Below are 21,472 nucleotides of genomic sequence, written 5' to 3' on the forward strand. Positions count from 1 at the left end.
TGCCTGCAAAACGTGAGGTGCCAGAGGTGTCGATCCAGATGAGGTTCTGATGATCAGTGAGCTGCAGTTGGTCAGATGGTTCGTTCTGTTAAAACAGAGGCAGGGAGGGAGAGAAATCAGACAGGAGCACCTGGAAACGATGGAATAACTCCAGGTCCTGATCTAATCCCATCCAAACAAGGCTTTTGTGTGGATTCCCATTTTCCTGAGCTGGTCAGGTCACTGCTTGTTCTGTGTGTGTGTGTGTGTGTGTGTGTGTTTTCCTCCTTCACAGCACCACAATGCCGTGTCCTTTATTAGTCTTTATTTGCAATGATACCCACCTGTGCGTGCGTGCATGCGTGTGTGTGTACATGCGTGCGTGTGTGTGTGTGTGTGTGTGTGTGTGTGTGTGTGTTTCAGTTGTTTCCCAGCTGGTGTTTGTTGTCAGTCTGGTCTCTCTTGTCCCGTCGCCCTCACAGCCGTTTTACTTCTTTATACATCATTGAATAGGCTGCAGGGACGAAGTGATCTGATTCAAACATCTCAGGATGGAAGCATTCAGTTCTCATCATTCTGTCTCGATTGTGTGTGTGTGTGTGTGTGTGTGTGTGTGTGTGCACGCGTGCTTTTTGTGTCCCAGTCGATTTCCTTTTTAACAGTCTCTGAGGTTCATCTATTTATCATCACCTGGAGCCTGTCTGTCTGTCTACTCTTTCTCTCTCTCTCTCTCTCTCTTTCTCCATTCCTTCTTCTCTCTCTCTTTCTTGCTCTCTCTTTCCTTTTGTTCTCTGTCCTATTCCTTCTCTTTCTCTCTTTCTCCCTCTCTTCTTAACTCTCCTTCTATGCTCTCTTTCCTTCTGTTTTCTCCTTCTCTCTCTCCTTCTTCTCTTTCTACATTCCTTCTTCTCTCTCGCCTACGTTTTCTCCTTCTCTCTCCTTCTTCTTCTCTCTCTCTGTTCCTTCTTCTCTCTCTGTTCCTTCTTCTCTCTCTCCTTCTACTGTTTCTCTCTGTCCTCCTCCCTTCTACTCTCTCTCCCTCTCTCTCTCTTTCCTTCTACTCTCTCTTGCTACTCTCTCTTTCTCTGCTTCTACTGTTTCTCTCTTTCCTCCTCCCTTCTACTCTCTCTCCCTCTCTCTCTCTCCTTCCACTGTTTCTCTCTTTCCTCCTCCCTTCTACTCTCTCTCTCCCTCTCTCTCTCTCTTTCCTTCTACTCTCTCTTGCTACTCTCTTTCTCTGCTTCTACTGTTTCTCTCTTTCCTCCTCCCTTCTACTCTCTCTCCCTCTCTCTCTCTCCTTCCACTGTTTCTCTCTTTCCTCCTCCCTTCTACTCTCTCTCTCCCTCTCTCTCTCTCTTTCCTTCTACTCTCTCTTGCTACTCTCTTTCTCTGCTTCTACTGTTTCTCTCTTTCCTCCTCCCTTCTACTCTCTCTCCCTCTCTCTCTCTCCTTCCACTGTTTCTCTCTTTCCTCCTCCCTTCTACTCTCTCTCTCCCTCTCTCTCTCTCTTTCCTTCTACTCTCTCTTGCTACTCTCTCTTTCTCCTTCTACTGTTTCTCTCTTTCCCCCTCCCTTCTACTCTCTCCCTCTCTTTCTCCCTCTCTTCTTATCTCTCCTTCTGTTCTCTCTCTCCTTCTATGTTTTCTCTCTTTCCTTCTTCTCTCTCTCTCTCTCTCTCATCCCTTCAGTGTATATTTACAGTGTCTATGTTACAGAAGGTTAAGTAATGAACCCTGTCTCTTCTCTGTACCTGTAATCTGCCCCAGTTTACTGTATCAGACTCTTCACTGGGGTCAATAACAGATGCCTGTCGGTGAACTCACAAAAAAAATAATATTAAAAACGTCAGCGGTGTATAATTTCCCTGGATTTCACATTAGAGGTGTATTTGAGTGATAATCCACTCACAGAAATCTGTCAGGAATTCTGTAACGTTTAACTGCTGACACTTCACATTCGTCTGAGTTCTTCAGGCTGGCAGCGTGATTTCTTGGTAAAGTAACAATTGCATCAGAAATCACTCGCCTTTGCATTTCTTTTTTCCCCCCCACTGCTGTAGAAAAAAACCCTATTGATTTCTCACTTGTAGCCTCGCGGTAAACCACACACCACTACCGGACCTCTGTAACTCTAAGTCTGTACATTTACAGCCTGGTGTCAGGTAGATCGGAGTGTGTGCACACCAAGCACACAAATCTATTTAACAGCAAATGAATGAATAAGCTCCGCCCCCGGATGAGCTGACATCAGGCCCCAAATTGGACGATGTGGTTTTGATGATTGGTGTAGTGGATATAAAAAGTCTACATACCTCTGAAGACAATAAAATTAACATTTTTACAACGTAAAGAGAAATAAAGGAAAATGATCAGATATTTTTTCAATACTTAATATGACCAACATAACTCAAGAGAAAAAGAAACAGATCACGTACCTCCTCAATATGGTCAATGGCTGTGGAGCGCTATCTACCCGCTTCTACATACCTCACAGATACCTACAATTGGTGAGTGTCACTGTGATTGACAGGAGAGAGCAGGTATGCCCCTCCCACCCCAAGAGCACAGCCAGGTTTGCTCCCTTGACTCCTGGCCATGGATTTCTGTCGCATTGTTTGGATTCCTACGCACAGTCTCTTGATGATACACCAAATGCTTTACTGTTGTGCCACTCAGAAGCTGAGTTTATGGAATTCTGAGGACAAAAACATGTCCTGGGGAGATGTTCAGTCAGAGACCCTGGTGTACATGACATTTGTAAAGATTTAAACGATGGATATAAAAAGTTTTTTGAAGCTGAAATTTATGGACACTTGACCATCATGCCCAGATGTGCTTCTTCCCCAAAGTGTTGGCACAAATTCAGAAGCACACGGTTGTAGAGAACGTCTCTGTATGATGATGATGACGCCCCTGTACACAAAGCAAGCTCTGTGGTGTGTTAAGTTTGGTGTGGAAGAACTTGAGTGTCCTGCATAATGCCCCACCTGAAGTCAATTCCACTGAAGACCTTTGGGATGAACTGGAACTGGAACTGGAGCCTCCTCAACCTCAACATCGCAACATCAGTACCTGATCTCAGTAATGCCCTTATAGCTGAACTGAATGAACACAAATTCACACAGCCACGCCCTAAAATCTCCTGAAAAGACTTTGCAGAAGAGAAGAGAAGAGAAGAGAAGAGTGTATTTTATTATAACAGGAAAAAGGAACAAATCTGGAATGAGATGTTCGACAAGGACATATGGGTGTAATGAGTAGGACATCAAGAACATCAAAAGGAGTCAGTTGAGGTGGTTCGGGCACCTTGTTAGGATGCCCCCTGGACGCCTCCCAAGGGAGATTCTCTGGGCATGCCTCACCAGGAGGAGATCCCGGGGCAGACCCAGGAGACGCTGGAGAGATTACATCTCTCAGTTGGCCTGGGAACACTTCGGTATTCCCCTGGAACAACTGGTGGAGGTGGCCGGGGAGAGGGAAGTCTGGGCCTCTCTGCTTAGGCTTCTAACCCCACGACCCGGATCCAGATAAGCGGTAGAAAATGGATGGCTGGAGTAGGTGTCCACATACTTTTGGTGGTATAGTGTAATTCAAAAGAAATATCGTCACCGTCGTCGCAGCCACTCACGGGAGAGTATGGCGTCTGAATGGATTAGCAGCACAGAGACTCAGCCATGTCCTTGCTTCAGGGTGTGAAAGTGCCATTGAGCAGTGGCCTTCCTCTGTTCATGACACACAGCTTCCTCAGCAAGTCTTTTCAAAATGTAGAACGCCTTTCCAAATTGTGTTTCTCCAGACCTGTCTATCTGTCGCTAGTTGTTCCCACTTGTTAAGGTTGATTCCGCACTTCAACAAGGAAAACAACTCTAATTCTCACAGCTCTCTCATGGTACTAGATCAGTTGGTGCTCCAAAGAAAAGACACAAGGACCTTCAAGATCCTTGTGTCAAGTCAAGTTTATTTGTATAGCGCTTTTAACAATAAACATTGTTGCAAAGCAGCGTTACAGAATTTGAACGACTTAAAATATGAGCTTGTGTCTTTTCTTTGGAGCACCAATTGATCTAGTACCGTGAGAGAGCTGTGAGAATTAGGGTTGTTTTGGTAGGCAATATTTCAGCATTCTGTAGAGGGGTCCAACTCATCTGAGCCGATGAAACAGGATGGTTGATTCCAGGCTGGAAGAAGATGCTCTCTCAAGTACAGCAGCAAATCCATTCAGCAGCGTGTGTGTGTAAATGGGACCGGCTGCACAAAACCGGAACCAAAACTTGGCCTTTCAACTTTCTGGATCCGGGGCAAGACATAGTCAAGATGCCAGGAAAGAAGAGAGGCTGCAGCCATGGTATGCCATCAGAGAAAACTTCTGCCAGACCCAGGACTAGGCATCGATCCGGGGAGTTTCGCCTATCCATTTGGCCTCAGGGCCTGACCACATGGTAGCAATGAACATTGCTGAGGGGCCCATCCCTATCCACTTGATCCTAATGAGAAGCTATACCACACTGGCAGCAGTATTGTAACCCTGACTTGGGAGGATTATGGGTAATGCACCTTGCCCAAGGGTACCCCAGAATGATGGTGACTAGGGGGTAGTGACATTCTCCCCGAAACCCTGGAACTCCTGGACCAGGGTCTCACCACCAGATGCAGCTTAAAATCTTGCCCAGGACACAAAATCCATCCATCCATCCATCCATCCATCCATCCATCCATCCATTATCTGTAGCTGCTTATCCTGTACAGGGTTGCAGGCGAGCTGGAACCCATCCCAGCGGACTATGGGCAAGAGGTGGGGAACACCCTGGACAAGATGCCAGATCATCGTATAGAGACAAACAACCATTCACACTTACATTCACACCTACGGTCAATCCAGAGCCACCAGTTATCCTAACCTGCATGCTTTTGGACTGTGGGGGAAACCCACGCAAACACGGGGAGAACATGCAAACTCCACACAGAAAGTCCCCCATTTTGCCACTGGGCACGAACCCAGGACCTTCTTGCTGTGAGACAACAGTTCTAACCACTACACCACCGTGCCACCCTAGGACACAAAATATAAACATAAAAAGAAACTAAATGAATAATTATCTTACACCACCCACCCTCCTTGCACCACCACTTTTATAACAGGGGCTGTAGATGGACCTGATCATCATGATGGTGATGTAGAAATGAGGTTAATCCAAATAATCCAGCTTTGTTTCCTCAGCAGGTCAGTCATTTATTGTGTGGCTTTCTGGAGCAGCTGATTTAGGAATGTGGTCATGTGGAAGACCTTGCTAGAAAAAAAAACACAGACACACACATACACACTTCTGTGCCATTTCTGCAGAATTATAAAAGCACACGTTTGAATATTTTTATCTCATCGCATGACCGAGTGATTAGCATCACGCTGGGAGTAACGCTGCATACCGTCTCAGAGTGGGAGAACACAGAACCACAACGAGGAGGAACAGCAACGCGCACAGCAAGGAACAAACACCTGCAGTGTAAAGCTGCTTTGTGTTGCACACAGACTGCTCCTGTTGTGGGAGTTTAAAGAAAAACATTTTAACTTCGTTTGGTTTAATTGACTTAAGTTTGAACCACGTTCGTGCCACATTGTGACCTGATATTAAACAAGAACAGGAAATGTTCATCAGGATATTGTGAGCTCGTATCCCAACAACGACAGTCAACCATGATGAAAGGCCAGTCAGAGCAACATGAGTGAGCTGGTCAACATTAAAAAATGCTATAAACAGTAATCAGTGAGCCATAATAAATGAAACAAAGTCAATATTTGGTGTTAGACCACCCATCTCATCATCTGTAGCCGCTTTATCCTGTTCTACAGGGTCGCAGGCAAGCTGGAGCCTATCCCAGCTGACTACGGGCGAAAGGCGGGGTTCACCCTGGACAAGTCGCCAGGTCATCACAGGGCTGACACATAGACACAGACAACCATTCACACTCACATTCACACCTACGCTCAATTTAGAGTCACCAGTTAACCTAACCTGCATGTCTTTGGACTGTGGGGGAAACCGGAGCACCCGGAGGAAACCCATGCAGACACGGGGAGAACATGCAAACTCCGCACAGAAAGGCCCTCGCCGGCCACGGGGCTCGAACCCGGACCTTCTTGCTGTGAGGCGACAGCGCTAACCACTACATCACTGTGCCGCCCGTGTTAGACCACCCTTTGCTTTAAAAAAAAATATATATATATATATATATATATATATATATATATATATATATATATATATATATATATATATATATAGTAGTCTGAGGTCCAATGAGAGCAGTTTTATGCGGAAATGAGCTGTAGGTTTTACTGAGCGTCTTACAGAACCAGCCACGGTTCTTCTGGACACTTTGTCACACTCGCTTCTTCATTTTGCACCAAAAATTTTGCCAGCAGCCTTCATTATGTTTTCTTTTTTAATCTGAAAAGTGTTCTCTTATGGAATATGCTGCTCAGAAAGCTTACAAACATTTTTTTTTTCTGTAACATTTAATTTTTTGCTGGAAAATGAAATGATTGTTTGGAAATCTAAAATGTTTTTGTAATGTTTTGACTCGATAATACAGGGTTAGTCAAAATTATATTAACACTAATGGATTATTTTTCTCCTGAATGTGTGGTGCGCCGTGACCACTGCTGGCGTAATTGGGCCCTACTTTTTTGACCCCAACAGTGACGTCAGACATTTACTTGATGGTGTACAGATGGTGTAGCAGTACGCTATTGATGAACTTCTACTACAGATTTGATTGGCGGGGTATTTCCAACAGGATGGCGCACCACTGCATTTTGGCTGTACTGTTCATGCTTATCTCAACCACCTATTTCCAGGTCGATGGATAGGTCGTGGTGAACTATTGTCGCAGCCTCGACACTCCCCTGATTTGACATCCTGTGATTTCTGATTATGGGTTATGGTGAAGGAGCGGGTGTATAGCAGGAAAGTTCGTGATATCAATGACCTCAAGGACAGAATAAGGACTGCGGTATCATGTATTCCCCACAAAATGTGTGTCCGGGCTTTAAATGGTACTGTTCCTTGCTGGTTTTTGTGTGTTGAACACGATGGTGAACAGGTTGAGACCGTCCTGTAAATCATCTTGCATATATGATGTATGTTTTGTGAATAAATGGTTTCTACCATTTAAGTGTTAACATAATTTTGACTAACCTTGTATAGAAGTCATAAAATAGAAATCTATAACAAAGTTTGTATGGAAAAAGATAAGGGGGGTAAAGACTTTTGCATAGTACTGTATGTTGAGGAAGCTCAGGAAACTCAAGAAGCTCGTCAACAGCCGTTCGTCTGAGATGCACCACACCTCGGCCAAATCCAGACGAACCTGACAGTAGCTTAGCGAGCTAGCTAAATATGGAGAACAGTGAAGACTCGAACATGGAGATGAGACACAAATATGGAATCATGTGAATCATGTTCTCGCTCTGCCTGAGGAAGCGACATTCCGCCATTGAAGAGCCCCAGGTTGGTAAAAAGATATATCACTCTTTGTACCACCATCCACAAACTCCTCCCTTTACCAAATGAATAAACTCCAACCAGTTTTCTTCACCAAATGATAATTAGAATATTAGACTAGATAGAGATTGTGACTAAAGTCACAGTAATTTGCACTAGCTGTTACAAACTGGGATGTCTGGTCACCGTACCCTATAGATCTGGAATGGTAAGAGCTAGAGAATGGTGCTTAGTGAGGAAAAGTTGTGCCCTGCCAACCTGAACAAAATAATAATAATTAAAAAAAACTGATTGAAAAAATCATGAAAATTGACAGAGTTATAAGTGATTGAAAAAAATCTTGTTTTTCATGAATCATTCCGGATCAGTGATCCAGATCAGCACCAAAAGTCGTAGCAATGCAGTTCAGCCCAGAGGTATTCTTCATGTGAAATTTGGTGATTATTGGTTGAAAACTGAGGGAGAAATAGCATCGGGGAAAAAAAAAAACATTAGGAAAATAATAATAAGTAATCAAGATGTAATCAAGCCGGAAGTTGTGTTTGTTTTGATAGCAATCAGGAAAGTTTGAAAAAAGTAGGCAGTAATCGTCATTTAAACTCGTTTTTGTGCAATATTTCGTTTGAAAAACAGTTTTCAAAATGGCGGCGCTGACACCTGGCTGACACTTCTTCACGTTTCGAAGTCTCGCACAAGTCTCGTGAAGATCGCGCGGATAAGCGACACCTGCCGTGGACCAAACGAACTAAATTCAACACGGCTAAAAACCAAATAGGCCGATAAGTATAATATTTAATTGCAATTCGTTGCCAATACGAGTCGCAATATAAGGTTACTAAAACTGAAAGCGTAACTGAATAACACGTTAATTAAGAAATAAAGCAAATTTAAAAATGACTTCAGTTCTCCTTTAAGTGTTAATGACCTGCTGCTGTTGAGAAAGACACACCCCTGGGGGCGGGGCATATATGGATCTCGAGAGTGTTTAATTGGACGATCATGAAATTTTGCCAAATTGGATGAAGTGATGAAATAAAACTAAGAACACTGACATGGGAAAATGTCTGTTCGTTTTGTTTGTTTGTTTCTTGTCGGCAAAATTTCTATCCCGTCAAATTTGCAGCAGTTTGGATTTCAGGGGCATGTTAAAGGAAGCGTGCGCATCCTCTGTTGTATGATGGCGAGAACAAAGCTGGTAGATGACAGGATTTGAAAGACAAATGAGGTTAAAATGAGGTAAAGAAAAAAAAGATTTATTTTAACACGCAAACGCCGCACTAATTAACAATAATGATGCTGGTGTGATGTGAGCGCTGGTGTGTGTGTATCCGCTCGCTGGATGATGACTCCGTGTGACCTTGCGGTGGATGCTTTGTGGCTTTGCTGACACGCAGGCATGATCGCTCCACTCTACGGCTGTTATCGGCCGCGTGCGACCGGAGGATGCCGAGAACAAACGCCGTCTTTCATGCACTCGAGAGCTTCACAATGGGGCTGTTGATGCGAAAGAGAGAGAGAAAGAAGGAGAGAGAAAGTGAGCCGTGCTCTCAGCAACAGCAAAAACAATCACTGAAGGGTGATTCCTTGTTTTTCAGAACTGACAGGAGAACCTTGTGTTCGTATCCGAGACGTTATAAATAGAACATAGCCTCTGGCTGTCTGATTAACGGTTCCGTAGATGATGGACGAAAGCACACGTCCCATCAACCACACTTGTGTAACGAGCATAATGAAAACCTGACGCCATTCTATAAAGCGCGCTGAGCTGAAAAGGAGTTCCTGATATGGCCTTCAATAAAGCCTTGTTAAACAGGAATGTTCTCTGCGCCCCAGGCTTCTGCTGTGACTAATTAGCAACGAGTCACAGATTAATGTCATAACAGAGAGACTGGCAGGATAATTTAACTGACAGAAATATCATTAGGCATGTCACGCAGAGAGAGAGAAGCAGGGATGTATGCAGAAGGAGAGATGAAGAGATTGAGAAAGGGAACAGAAAGAGAGAGAGAGAAGTAAATATAGGGCTGAGGAAATAAAAACTTGGTATGTGCACGTCATGCTAGAGCTAGATTCGCATAAACACACACACACACACACACACACACACACACCACATTTCATTCCAGATATATCAGTGAGCTGAGACATTTTTACATGTCACACACAAAAAAGAAAATGAAAGAGATCAGCGATCTGTTCAGGCTTCAAGTGCAAGCATGAGCTAATTTGTTTCACATTGAATGTAGCTATAAGCAGATAAAAAGTACAACACGTTACGTTACAGGCATTTAATGTAACACGTTATATGTTATTCCCCCCGTGTTACATTTAATGAGTCCCATTCTTGGAGTCCCTGGAAGAGGTACTGAGAGGTGCTCAGACTGGGGACTCCATTGTTCTACTGAGGGACTTTAACGCTCACGTGGGCGACGACAGTGACACCTGGAGGGGCGTGATTGGGAGGAACGGCCTCCCCGATCTGAACCCGAGTGGTGCTTTGTTATTGGACTTCTGTGCTAGTCACGGTTTGTCCATAACGAACACCATGGTCGAGTATAGGGGTGTCCATAAGTGCACGTGGCACCAGGACACCTTAGGTCGGAGGTCAATGATCGATTTTGTTGTCGTTTCATCTGATCTCCGGTCCTATGTCTTGGACACTCGGGTAAAGAGAGGGGCTGAGCTGTCAACTGATCACCACCTGGTGGTGTGTTGGATCCGCTGGTGGAGGAGGAAACCGGACAGACCTGGCAGGCCCAAACGTATGGTGAGGGTCTGCTGGGAACATCTGGCTGAGCACTCTGTCAGGGAGGTCTTTAACTCCCACCTCCGGGAGAGCTTCTCCCAGCTTCCGAGGGAGGCAGGGGACATTGAGTCTGAGTGGACCATGTTCTCTGCCTCCATTGTCGACGCGGCTGTTCGGAGCTGTGGCCGCAAGGTCTCCGGTGCCTGTCGTGGCGGCAATCCCCGAACCCGGTGGTGGACACTGGAAGTAAGGGATGCTGTCAAGCTGAAGAAGGAGTCCTTTCAGGCCATGTTGGCCTCCGGGACTCCTGAGGCAGCTGACGGGTATCGGCAGGCCAGGCGTGCCGCAGCTCGGGCAGTTGCGGAGGCAAAAACTCGGAACTGGGAGGAGTTCGGTGAGGCCATGGAGGAGGACTATCGGTCAGCCTCGAGGAAATTCTGGCAAACCGTCCGGCACCTCAGGAGGGGGAAGCAGTACTCTGCCAACACTGTTTACAGTGCGGGTGGGGAGCTGTTGACCTCGACTGGGGATATTGTCGGGCGGTGGAAGGAATACTTCAAGGATCTCCTCAATCCCACCATCACGTCTTCCATTGAGGAAGTGGAGGCTGATGACTCAGAGGTGGACTCGTCCATTACACAAGCCAAAGTCACTGACGTGGTTTGCAAGCTCCTCGGTGGCAATGAAATCCGCCCTGAGTATCTCAAGTCTCTGGATGTTGTGGGGCTGTCTTGGCTGACACACCTCTGCGCCATCACGTGGCAGTTGGGAACAGTGCCTCTGGAGTGGCAGACCGGGGTGGTGGTCCCTCTTTTTAAGAAAGGGGACCGGAGAGTGTGCTCCAATTATAGGGGAATCACACTTCTCAGCCTCCCCGGGAAGGTTTACTCCAGGGTACTGGAGAGGAGAATTCGGCCAATAGTCGAACCTCGGATCCAGGAGGAACAATGCGGTTTTCGTCCTGGTCATGGAACACTGGACCAGCTCTATACCCTTCATAGGGTGCTCGAGGGTGCATGGGAGTTCGCCCAACCAGTCCACATGTGCTTTGTGGATCTGGAGAAGGCATTCGACTGTGTCCCTCGTGGTATCCTGTGGGGGGTGCTTCGGGAGTATGGGGTTCGGGGCTCTTTGCTAAGGGCTGTCCGGTCCCTGTACGAATGGAGCAGGAGTCTGGTTCGCATTGTCGGCAGTAAGTCAGACCTGTTCCCAGTACATGTTGGACTCCGGCAGGGCTGCCCTTTGTCACTGGTTCTGTTCATAATTTTTATGGACAGAATTTCTAGGTGCAGCCAGGGGCCGGAGGGAATCCTGTTTGGGAACCACAGGATTTCATCTCTGCTTTTTGCGGATGATGTTGTCCTGTTGGCTTCTTCAAACCAGGACCTTCAGCATGCACTGGGGCGGTTTGCAGTCGAGTGTGAAGCGGCTGGGATGAGAATCAGCACCTCCAAGTCCAAGGCCATGGTTCTCGACCGGAAAAGAGTGGCTTGCCCTCTTCAGGTTGGTGGAGAAGTCCTGCCTCAAGTGGAGTAGTTTAAGTATCTCGGGATCTTGTTCACGAGTGAGGGAAGGATGGAGCGTGAGATCAACAGGCAGATCGGTGCAGCCTCCACAGTGATGTGGTCGCTTTACCAGTCCATTGTGGTGAAGAAGGAGCTGAGCCAAAAGGCAAAGCTCTCGATTTACCGGTCAATCTACGTTCCGACTCTCACCTATGGTCATGAGCTTTGGGTAATGACCGAAAGAACAAGATCGTGGATACAAGCGGCCGAAATGAGTTTCCTTCGCAGGGTGGCTGGGCGCTCCCTTAGAGATAGGGTGAGAAGCACAGTCACTCGGGAGGAGCTTGGAGTAAAGCCGCTGCTCCTCCACATCGAGAGGAATCAGCTGAGGTGGCTCAGACATCTCTTTCGGATGCCTCCTGGACGCCTCCCTGGGGAGGTGTTCCAGGCATGTCCCCCCGGGCCTGGGAACGCCTCAGTGTTCTTCCCGAGGACCTGGCTGAGGTGTCTGGGGAAAGGGAAGTTTGGGCTTCCATGCTCAGACTGCTGCCTCCGCGACCCGGCCCCGGATAAGCAGAAGAAAATGAGATGAGATGAGATGTTGGGAAGCCACGGCCTAAGAAGCAGCTTTGGGACCAAAAGGTCGCCGGTTCAATTCTCTGGACTAGCAGGAATGGCGGACGTGCCCTTGAGCAGGGCACCTAATCCCCAGCTGCCCCCCTGGGTATGTTGTACATCGCTCATGTAATATAATTTAGCAGATGTTCTTATCCAAAGTGGGTGCATGACACAGTGCTCCTGGAGCAGAGAGGGTTAAGGGCCTTGCTCAAGGCCCCAACAGGGTCAGCTTGTCAGTCCTGAGGCTTGAACCCATTACTTTCAGGTCAGTAACCCAGAACCTTAACTGTTGAGCCACTACTACCCTGCTATGCTTAAATATATTTTTTTAAAACTACATAAAGACTGTGACTACAGTCACAGCAATTTGCTCTATCCATCCATCCATCATCTGTAGCCGCTTATCCTGTACAGGGTCGCAGGTAAGCTGGAGTCTATCCCAGCTGACTATGGGCGAGAGGCAGGGTACACTCTGGACAAGTCGCCAGGTCATCATTAATTTGCTCTAGCTGACCTTTATCAACTGAAGATCAAGGTGAAGGTCATTTTGCTGAGCAAAATAAAAAAAAAACACTGATTGAAAAAGAGGAATACAACACTTTCCTGTAACAGGAAGTGGTGTTATAAGAACATGATTAACCGATTGATGTTCGTCCTTCGTGGTCGAAGATGACCATGACTTCAAATTGGTGGATGGTGGTTGTGGGTCCGGAGGTGACTCATGAGGCCAATCCGGGCTTTGAAGGTACGCCCACATGTCGGATACATGTGGGTAGGTGCTGTTGTGGGCATGGCGACAGTTCAAGCCTTCTACGCAGCTCGTTTCTTCTGGGCCTTGGCAATGTGTTTCATCTTGCTGCATGTGCGAGCTTTGCTCGCCATGCTGGACGATCCTGCGCAGCGACTCGCAGGAGTTGAGGTTGATTTCTTGGGTTTTGAAGGACACTTTGAGATTGTCCTTGAAGCGTTTCTTCTGCCCCCGAGATGAGCGCTTGCCTTGGCATAGCTCTCCATACAACAACTGTTTGGGCAGTCGACTGATTCACTGACTAACAGGGTAGTAAGCGCTAATTCCGCTTCGTCACACCACCACTCTGATCCATCCATTCATCCATCCATCCATTTTCTACTGCTTATCCAGATCTGGATCACGGGGATAGCAGCTTAAACAGAGCAGCCCAGACTCCTCTCACCCCGGCCACCTCCACCAGCTCTTCCGGGGGAATACCGAGGCATTCCCAGGCCATCTCTCCAGTGTGTCCTGGGTCTGCCCCGGGGTCTCCTCCCGACCCAGGCCACTCTGATGTCATGGATTATTTTCCTAGAACAGCACAACACTGAGTGCTTTAGTGGCGATACATGGGAATTTGAGATGGCTGACGTTGATTCAGAGTTCACAACAAACATTGAGGGTGTGAATATAACGAATGCTGTTTGATAAGCGTGAGATGAAGCGAGGTGACTGAGCGGAATATTACTATTCCGGGTAGGAAAACTGAATGAGAGCTGAGATAGGTACGTTTTTCTTGATCGCGTGCATAGGATGGGATGTTTACCATGCAAGCCAACCTGGTTGCAGTGTATTTTTCACTGTGTGTGTGTGGAGGGTGGAACGTTAAAGCCAAAAAGGAATGTGCTATAAAACTGTCATTTCATCCAAACTGCTAGCGTCGCAGGCCGCCGCTGGATGATTTCCGAGCGAGCAAACAAAGTCAACAGCTGCCTTCGCTAAAGAACAGACCAAGAACAAGAGACAGAAACATCTGGAAGCACTGTTTGTTTGCAACTGCCACGCCCGTCCTGCGTGTGAGTGATTTCTAAGCCGGGAGATGACAGTCGGAAACAAAAGCGCACAGGATTGTGGGTAGGGGGGAAACCCCGGGGAATGGAGTGGATTAGTGTAGGAGGAGCATGAGTTATATGCCTGCCATGTGCTTTAGCATGGCTGTTTTTCTGCGCACACACACACACACACACACACACACACACACACATATCAGCCATTCTCTACATCAATCACTCCACAGCTTTATTGTGTGGTTTTTCAATCATATTGAATGTATATCATGGAGTTTTATACTCACTCACACACATACGCTTGTTGGACACGTTTAAGGGATTAGCTCAAATATTCAGACCAGTGATAACATTAGCTTTGGGTATGAAAACAAATAATGGCGCCTCTTTTTATAGTCCAGAACATCAAAGTGCTTACGTATGCAAATGTTTCATATCTGTGCAGCTCTTCAGAGAGCTCTTTGAAGCCTTTGTTCTTGTGTGTGTGTGTGTGTGTGTGTGTCTTTTTTTTTTTTGGGTCCAGTGATATTAATACTCTCGCTCAGCTCCCTGGGCTGTAGTATTAATCAGGTGTGTGATGCCGCGACTTTGAAACGGTCCGTGTCGTAGCACGCTAGCGCCTTTGAAAGCACCAGCTCAAACACGCACTCGAGACCCGAGACATTTCATCCATTTTTAAAGACATTCCTGTGTGATAATTGTTACGGATCGAAATCAATACCACACACTCGGAGTTAAAGGCGTCGTGCGGTAATTTCAGCAATCAGGCTATATCATGTGTCAAAATGTCGGGTTTGGTGGGTTATTCAAGCCCCTCGGTTTCCCGCGATCTCAGTGTCACGATGCGCCCGCTACAAGCATTTAAAGTTGATGCGCGCAGCCAAATTTAGGCAGCCAGCCGTTAACTAGGTCAACTTATGTGTGACGTCATACCAGTAACCTCCCTTGGGTGATGCTGGCCTGTCGCCATGTTTTCTCTATAGCGTGCGTTTAGCAGAGTTGTTTACATTGCGGATTTTGTGGATTTATTCAGTTTGTGGATAGTTTTGAACACTCAAAACACTATGAAATGATGTATTAATATTCTGTGATACAAAATGCCTAATCGGTGTATTGTGTTTGGCTGTAACAACGAACACTGAACACTATTTGTGACTGTTATCAATGGATCTGATTTCAAGGTCATGGCTAGGTATTGATAGAAAAAAAATGTTTTTTTAAAAACACATGTTTTAAGTGTTTCTATGCATCAATCATTAATTGTACAAAATGATTTTCATACATTTATGTATTTGTCATATCTTTCTTTGTCACATGAAGTGTTGTCTTGATAACATATGTGGCACATAATTTTAGCAAATGGATGACAGAAGATTAATTGAAAGATTTATGCCACAGAGCTGCCTTTAACTAATAATTATCACTTATTACTGACGATTGTACGTTTACTAAACAATACAATACAAAGCTCAATACTCCCAGCCTATAACATACTGAATATCAAGTTAAAATCAACCGCAATAAAAGGAAAATGATGAAAACTGGAATATCAAGGGGTCGACTGTATCAGAAGGCCCACTGCATTTCGCGAGATCGCAAGCTGTCAAGTTGCTAGAATTCAATCTTTCTAGCTATACTTTCACCCCCTACAGCTATCAGTATTACACATAATCATAGATTAATCACACAGCATTCTAATTCAAGTGAAAATGGTCTTTAAAAATACACACAAGTAGTGATTTAGTCAGAGAAACCAACCAAAACAAGTCTTCAAGTCGCCGGTCTTCTTCATTCTCGTCGTCGTCAGAACTGTCCTCATTTTCTTCTGAAGATGAGCGCTCAGGTTCAAATCTGTAAGGCTGGATACCACCAGGACATTCAGCTGTCAAAATCTCTACTTGTGGGCCATTTTCTTCTTCTGTATCGGTAAAATCAAAGCTAATTTCCTCAGCATCGCTCCTATTTTCTGGTGTGTCCGCCATTGCAACTGCACCGAGTGGTTACTGGTATGACGTCACGCAGCTGTTCCATTGACCGAGAGGGGGCGCTGCGAACGCGGGAAATTTCAAGTGATGGGCATGACCAAATAAGGACCGATTACAACCGCGGGAAGCTTTTGAAAAATCGACGGTCAATTTATTTCGAATCTCGAAAGCATTCTGGTGCAGAATAATGCGACTTTTATCGCCACTGCGTGACGCCTTTAAAGTAGTCCGAGTGCTTGCTGTTCATGTGATACTGTGATACCTTGTGTGTCCTCAGGGAGGCGCTGAAACTCGCTCAGAGAGAAGAGATGCAGAAAATGGAGGACATGTTCTGGAAAAGACTGCAGCGCGAGGAGGAGCAGAGGTCAAAGGTGACTGCTTTGAACGTGCTACTGTATTAGGATGTCTAATGTCAGTGGTTTGCTCCATCACACAAGCTCTATCCACCCTCTTCTACATACATGAGTTCGTGTCGGTGTCGCCATGATTGACAGGGCGACTTTGTCCCACCCACAAAGCACAGACAGTTCTAATAGAAGGTGTGGCTTGGGATATATCTCGCCCACACAGCTCACTCTTTTGGGCTTAGCTTAATTCATTTTTAAAAATCTGATAAACAATAAAACCGCATGCATATATATAATATACTCATATTGAACTTACTCACATACACCAGAGGTGTATGTGAGTAAGTTCTAGGCCTTCAGAGACGGCCCAAACCTATCAGCATTTCAAATGTGATATTTAATTTCTTCCATTCTTTAATTGATTTCTTTCATTAGTATTGTGAAATATTATTGTTATTCTTTAGTTTTATTATTCTTTTCTATTATTATTATTATTTGGGCGGCACAGTGGTGTAGTGGTTAGCACTGTCGCCTCACAGCAAGAAGGTCCGGGTTCGAGCCCCGTGTTCTCCCCGTGTCCGCGTGGGTTTCCTCCGGGTGCGCCGGTTTCCCCCACAGTCCAAAGACATGCAGGTTAGGTTAACTGGTGACTCTAGGGCCAAGTTTACATTAGACCGTATCTGTCTCGTTTTCTTCGCGGATGCACTGTCCGTTTACATTAAACCGCCTGGAAACGCCGGGAAACGGGAATCCGCCAGCGTCCACATATTCAACCTAGGTCGTGTCTGATCCGGTGCTGTGTAAACATTGAGATACGCGGATACGCTGTGCTGAGCTCTAGCTGGCGTCGTCATTGGACAACGTCACTGTGACATCCACCTTCCTGATTCGCTGGCGTTGGTCATGTGACGCGACTGCTGAAAAACGGCGCGGACTTCCGCCTTGTATCACCTTTCATTAAAGAGTATAAAAGTATGAAAATACTGCAAATACTGATGCAAATACTGCCCGTTGTGTAGTTATGATTGTCTTTAGGCTTGCCATCCTTCCACTTGCAAGTGGTAAGTGATATGCGCTGGGATCACACACACAGCGGCTCAGTCCCGAATCACAGCTTGTGCACTTCACTCGCGCGCTCTGTGAGCTGCGCAGGGCCGGAGTGCGCACCCTCCAGAGGGCACTCGCTGTTCAGGGCGGAGTGATTTGGAGCGCAGGATGCCTGCGGAGCCGAGCGTATCCGTGTATTGGCGTTGCTGTGTGCACGCAAATCGTGTATTGGTGTTGCTGTGTGCACACTAATTGTTTTAAAAACGTTAATCTGATGATCCGCTGATACGGTCTAATGTAAACATGGGCTAAATTGACCGTAGGTGTGAATGTGAGTGTGAATGGTTGTCTAGGTGTACCCTGCCTTTCGCCCGTAGTCAGCTGGGATAGGCTCCAGCTTGCCTGCAACCCTGTAGAACACGATAAAGCGGCTACAGATAATGAGATGAGATTATTATTATTCAACCAGATTTTTGGACCGCTTCTTCTCTCACAGTTTTCAAGACAGAGACCCCAAACCAACTTTAAACTGTGTGATCTGATGTGGTTGTATCCAGCTTTTGGATCGACACACCCATTCTCTTGTTCTTGTCGTTATTCTATGATTTTTTTCCCATAGAGAATGAATGGGGCTCACGAATCAAATCGTCTTGCACAGACAAACTTCATCGGAGACGCACCGAACTTCATGTGATACCTCAAGCCAACTCCCCTGATACAAACATGAGATCAGTTCTGACCCGCACTCATCTTTTCCTTTCTTTTCACTCATCCCTTTTTCCCTCATTCACTTCCATTCATTTTTCCCCATTCAAATAAATGCAGTTTCAGGAGAAAAACTTTCACTCTTTGTCAGTTTTTTTAACCGAGTGACCGAACTTCATAAAACTTCACATGATGCCTCAGGCTGAGTCCCCACACATATCCATCCCCTCATCTGAGACCTGCATTCATATTTTCCTTGGTTTTCATTAGTGCTGTCAAGCGATTAAAATATTTAATCGCGATTAATGTCGCGACTGTCATAGTTAACTCGCGATTAATCGCAATTTAATCGCACATTTTTGTCACATGAAAAACCATTGTAATTCTCTTATCAGCATAAAAAAGTGAATGGGCTTGCTCACCGTTCGAACTACGGGGGTACACGGGGGATCCGAGATCCCCTGAAACAGACATGAGATCCCTTGAAAACATGATTTGGGAAATGTTGGGGGGTCTCTAAAATATTGGCAAAATGATGTTTATTGACATAGCAATCGTGTGTAACGGGAAGCATTTGCATATCCGAAGTGAGCGCGCGATGGAGAGCCGCGCTCTGAGACAAGCGCAAGCACCCCCCCAAGGGAAAAAAGGGACCCCCCGAAAATATCGGCATAGTTCGAACACTGGTTGTACCAATGTTTTTTTTTTTTTATTGCAGAGCATAACATGTCTTGTCACAGCCACTGCAAAGTGGGTCTGGAGCCGCCGATGGGAAAACGAAACCTAAGCCGAGCACCGTGGCTCTTCGGGGGAGGGCAGAGGACTCTGGCATCATGTCACAGAGCGTTAATCTCGCGATAAAAAAATTATCGCCGTTAAAATTGAGTCAAGTTAACGCGTTAATAACGCGACATTTTTGACAGCACTAGTTTTCATGCATCCCTTTTTCCCTGCATATTCAAATGAATGGCATTCTGCTCAGTAACACTTCACCACACATCCACCAAACTTCATATGCCTACTCAGGCCAACTCACCCATCACACACGTGTGTGTGTGTGTGAGAGAGAGAGAGAGAGTCTAGTACTACGGTTGCGTGTCAAACTGTATTTACATTTGTGACAGTCTGTATTTATTTATGTGTGTGTGTGTGTGCATGCGCATGCTTGTGTGTGTACTCTGCTCTTTATTGCATTCCAATATTTACTTTGATTCATTAATTTTCCACAACATGTAGACAAGGACTTGTGGAATCATATCTTGGCCATGCGCGTACACACACACACGATTTTAAAGCTCTGCTGCATGTTGTCAATACCTCGCATTTCTCTTTAGAGAATGCACTTTCTAGTTATCTCATCTCATCATCTGTAGCCGCTTTATCCTGTTCTACAGGGTCGCAGGCAAGCTGGAGCCTATCCCAGCTGACTACGAGCGAAAGGCGGGGTACACCCTGGACAAGTCGCCAGGTCATCACAGGGCTGACACATAGACACAGACAACCATTCACATTCACACCTACGGTCAATTTAGAGTCACCAGTTAACCTAACCTGCATGTCTTTGGACTGTGGGGGAAACCGGAGCACCCGGAGGAAACCCACGCGGACACGGGGAGAACATGCAAACTCCACACAGAAAGGCCCTCGCCGGCCACGGGGCTCGAACCCGGACCTTCTTGCTGTGAGGCGACAGCGCTAACCACTACACCACCGTGCCGCCACTTTCTAGTTATAATTATTCTTTTCTAATTCTAATTCAGCCTCATTTTCTATCTTCAGAAGTGAAAGGGTTGCTGTCCTGAAAATATTAAAATCGAGTTCTCCAATGGGATTGTTTTGTTTGTTGTCTAGGCTGAGAAGAGTTTAGAGCTGCTCACTCATTGGTTAGGACTTCATTACCGGGACAGAACGCCATGGCAGTGTGTGTTTATGTAGGAAGTGACAGATGACTGATTAACCAGTGACATTTTGATTTATAGTGAGAGGGAGGAACCAAAAATGTATCACCCTCAGCCTTCTCGAAGGCCAATGCGCCATCAGCACGGCAGTAAAGTCACCTTCCAGCCGGTGTAGCGTTCATCAGTAGTGTTAGCGAATGCTAATAAAGCAGTCAAGCCAGTGCTATGTATCGAGAGCAAGTAGCACAGGCTAACGACCGAGAAACTAAGATTTCTGTCTCCAGACTCTTCTTCCACACTGCACGCTCGCTACAGTATTTTTCACTCAGACTTAAGTATTCATTTCCCTCTGTAATTTACTGAGTTACTTTTAAAATCAACAGCTACACACAACGGAGCGACCTGGCAGCCTGCCGCTAATCCCTTGCTAAATCCTTTGCCCTGTTGTTTTTTTGGTGTGTCTAAGTTTTGGCTGAGCTCAAGTCCCAGCTCTAATAGTAACAGTTCACTACTGTATACAGGGAATGGCAAGACTTCGTAATCAGGAGTGATCCTGAGCTTATTTGTCTGACCCTGAGTTTAGATTCTGGAATGAAGCCCAGCCAAAAAGTTAAATAATTTGGCGAACAGGGTGGTGATATGATCGTGAGCTTTACTGGAAATATTTTGCTCTGCAAGTGGCTTTGTTGGTATAGTGTGTAAAGGAAGGAAAATGACTTTCTGATGTTTTTTTTTTTTTTGTGGTAGCAGTGCTGGCACAAATTGTTCCTCTCACTCAGGATCCTTCTACTTTATTCTTATCCTAACATTTTTAGGACGCTATTTCTCCCCCAGTTTTCAACCAATCATCACCAAATGTCGCATGAAGAATACCTCTGGGCTGAATTATGTTGCTGTGACTTTTGGTGCTGATCTGGATCACTGATCTGGAATGATCCATGAAAAACAGGATTTTGTTCAGTATAAACAAACACTTAACTCTGTCAATTTTCATGATTTTTTCAATCAGTTTTCTTTATTTTGTTCAGGGTGCAACTTTTTCTCACTAATCATCATTCTTTATCTCTTACCGTTCTGGATCTATAGGATGCGGTGACTAGACGTCCCGGTATGTAACAGCAAGCACAAATTACTGTGACTTTAGTCACAGTCTCCATCAAGGTTTTTTGTTTGTTTGTTTGCTTTTTTGTTGAGACATAGGGGTTGGGTTTTTAAAAAACATTAAATCATTAATACAGGCATGCTATTTGGTCGCGGATCCGCGAAAATTCACGGATTTGAATAAATTTTGAAAATTTTGTGAAATGCCAAAATACTCAAAAATCCGGAGAGGTGTAGCGTAGT

The 21,472-nt window shown here is 45.6% G+C and overlaps 1 protein-coding gene across 6 annotated transcripts in view; it reads left to right on the forward strand.

The window, feature by feature from the left end:
- lekr1 (leucine, glutamate and lysine rich 1) overlaps window positions 1-21,472 on the forward strand; it is a 273,905-nt gene that overhangs the window by 230,163 nt on the left and 22,270 nt on the right. For all 6 annotated transcript variants that reach the window (XM_060924188.1, XM_060924185.1, XM_060924189.1 and 3 more), the window contains one exon: window positions 16,409-16,502. In XM_060924188.1, coding sequence (XP_060780171.1) covers window positions 16,409-16,502 — 94 coding nt within the window. The remainder of the gene's footprint in view (window positions 1-16,408; window positions 16,503-21,472) is intronic.

Source organism: Neoarius graeffei, chromosome 6 (genome assembly GCF_027579695.1).
Source record: "Neoarius graeffei isolate fNeoGra1 chromosome 6, fNeoGra1.pri, whole genome shotgun sequence".
Taxonomy (NCBI): Eukaryota; Metazoa; Chordata; class Actinopteri; order Siluriformes; family Ariidae; genus Neoarius; species Neoarius graeffei.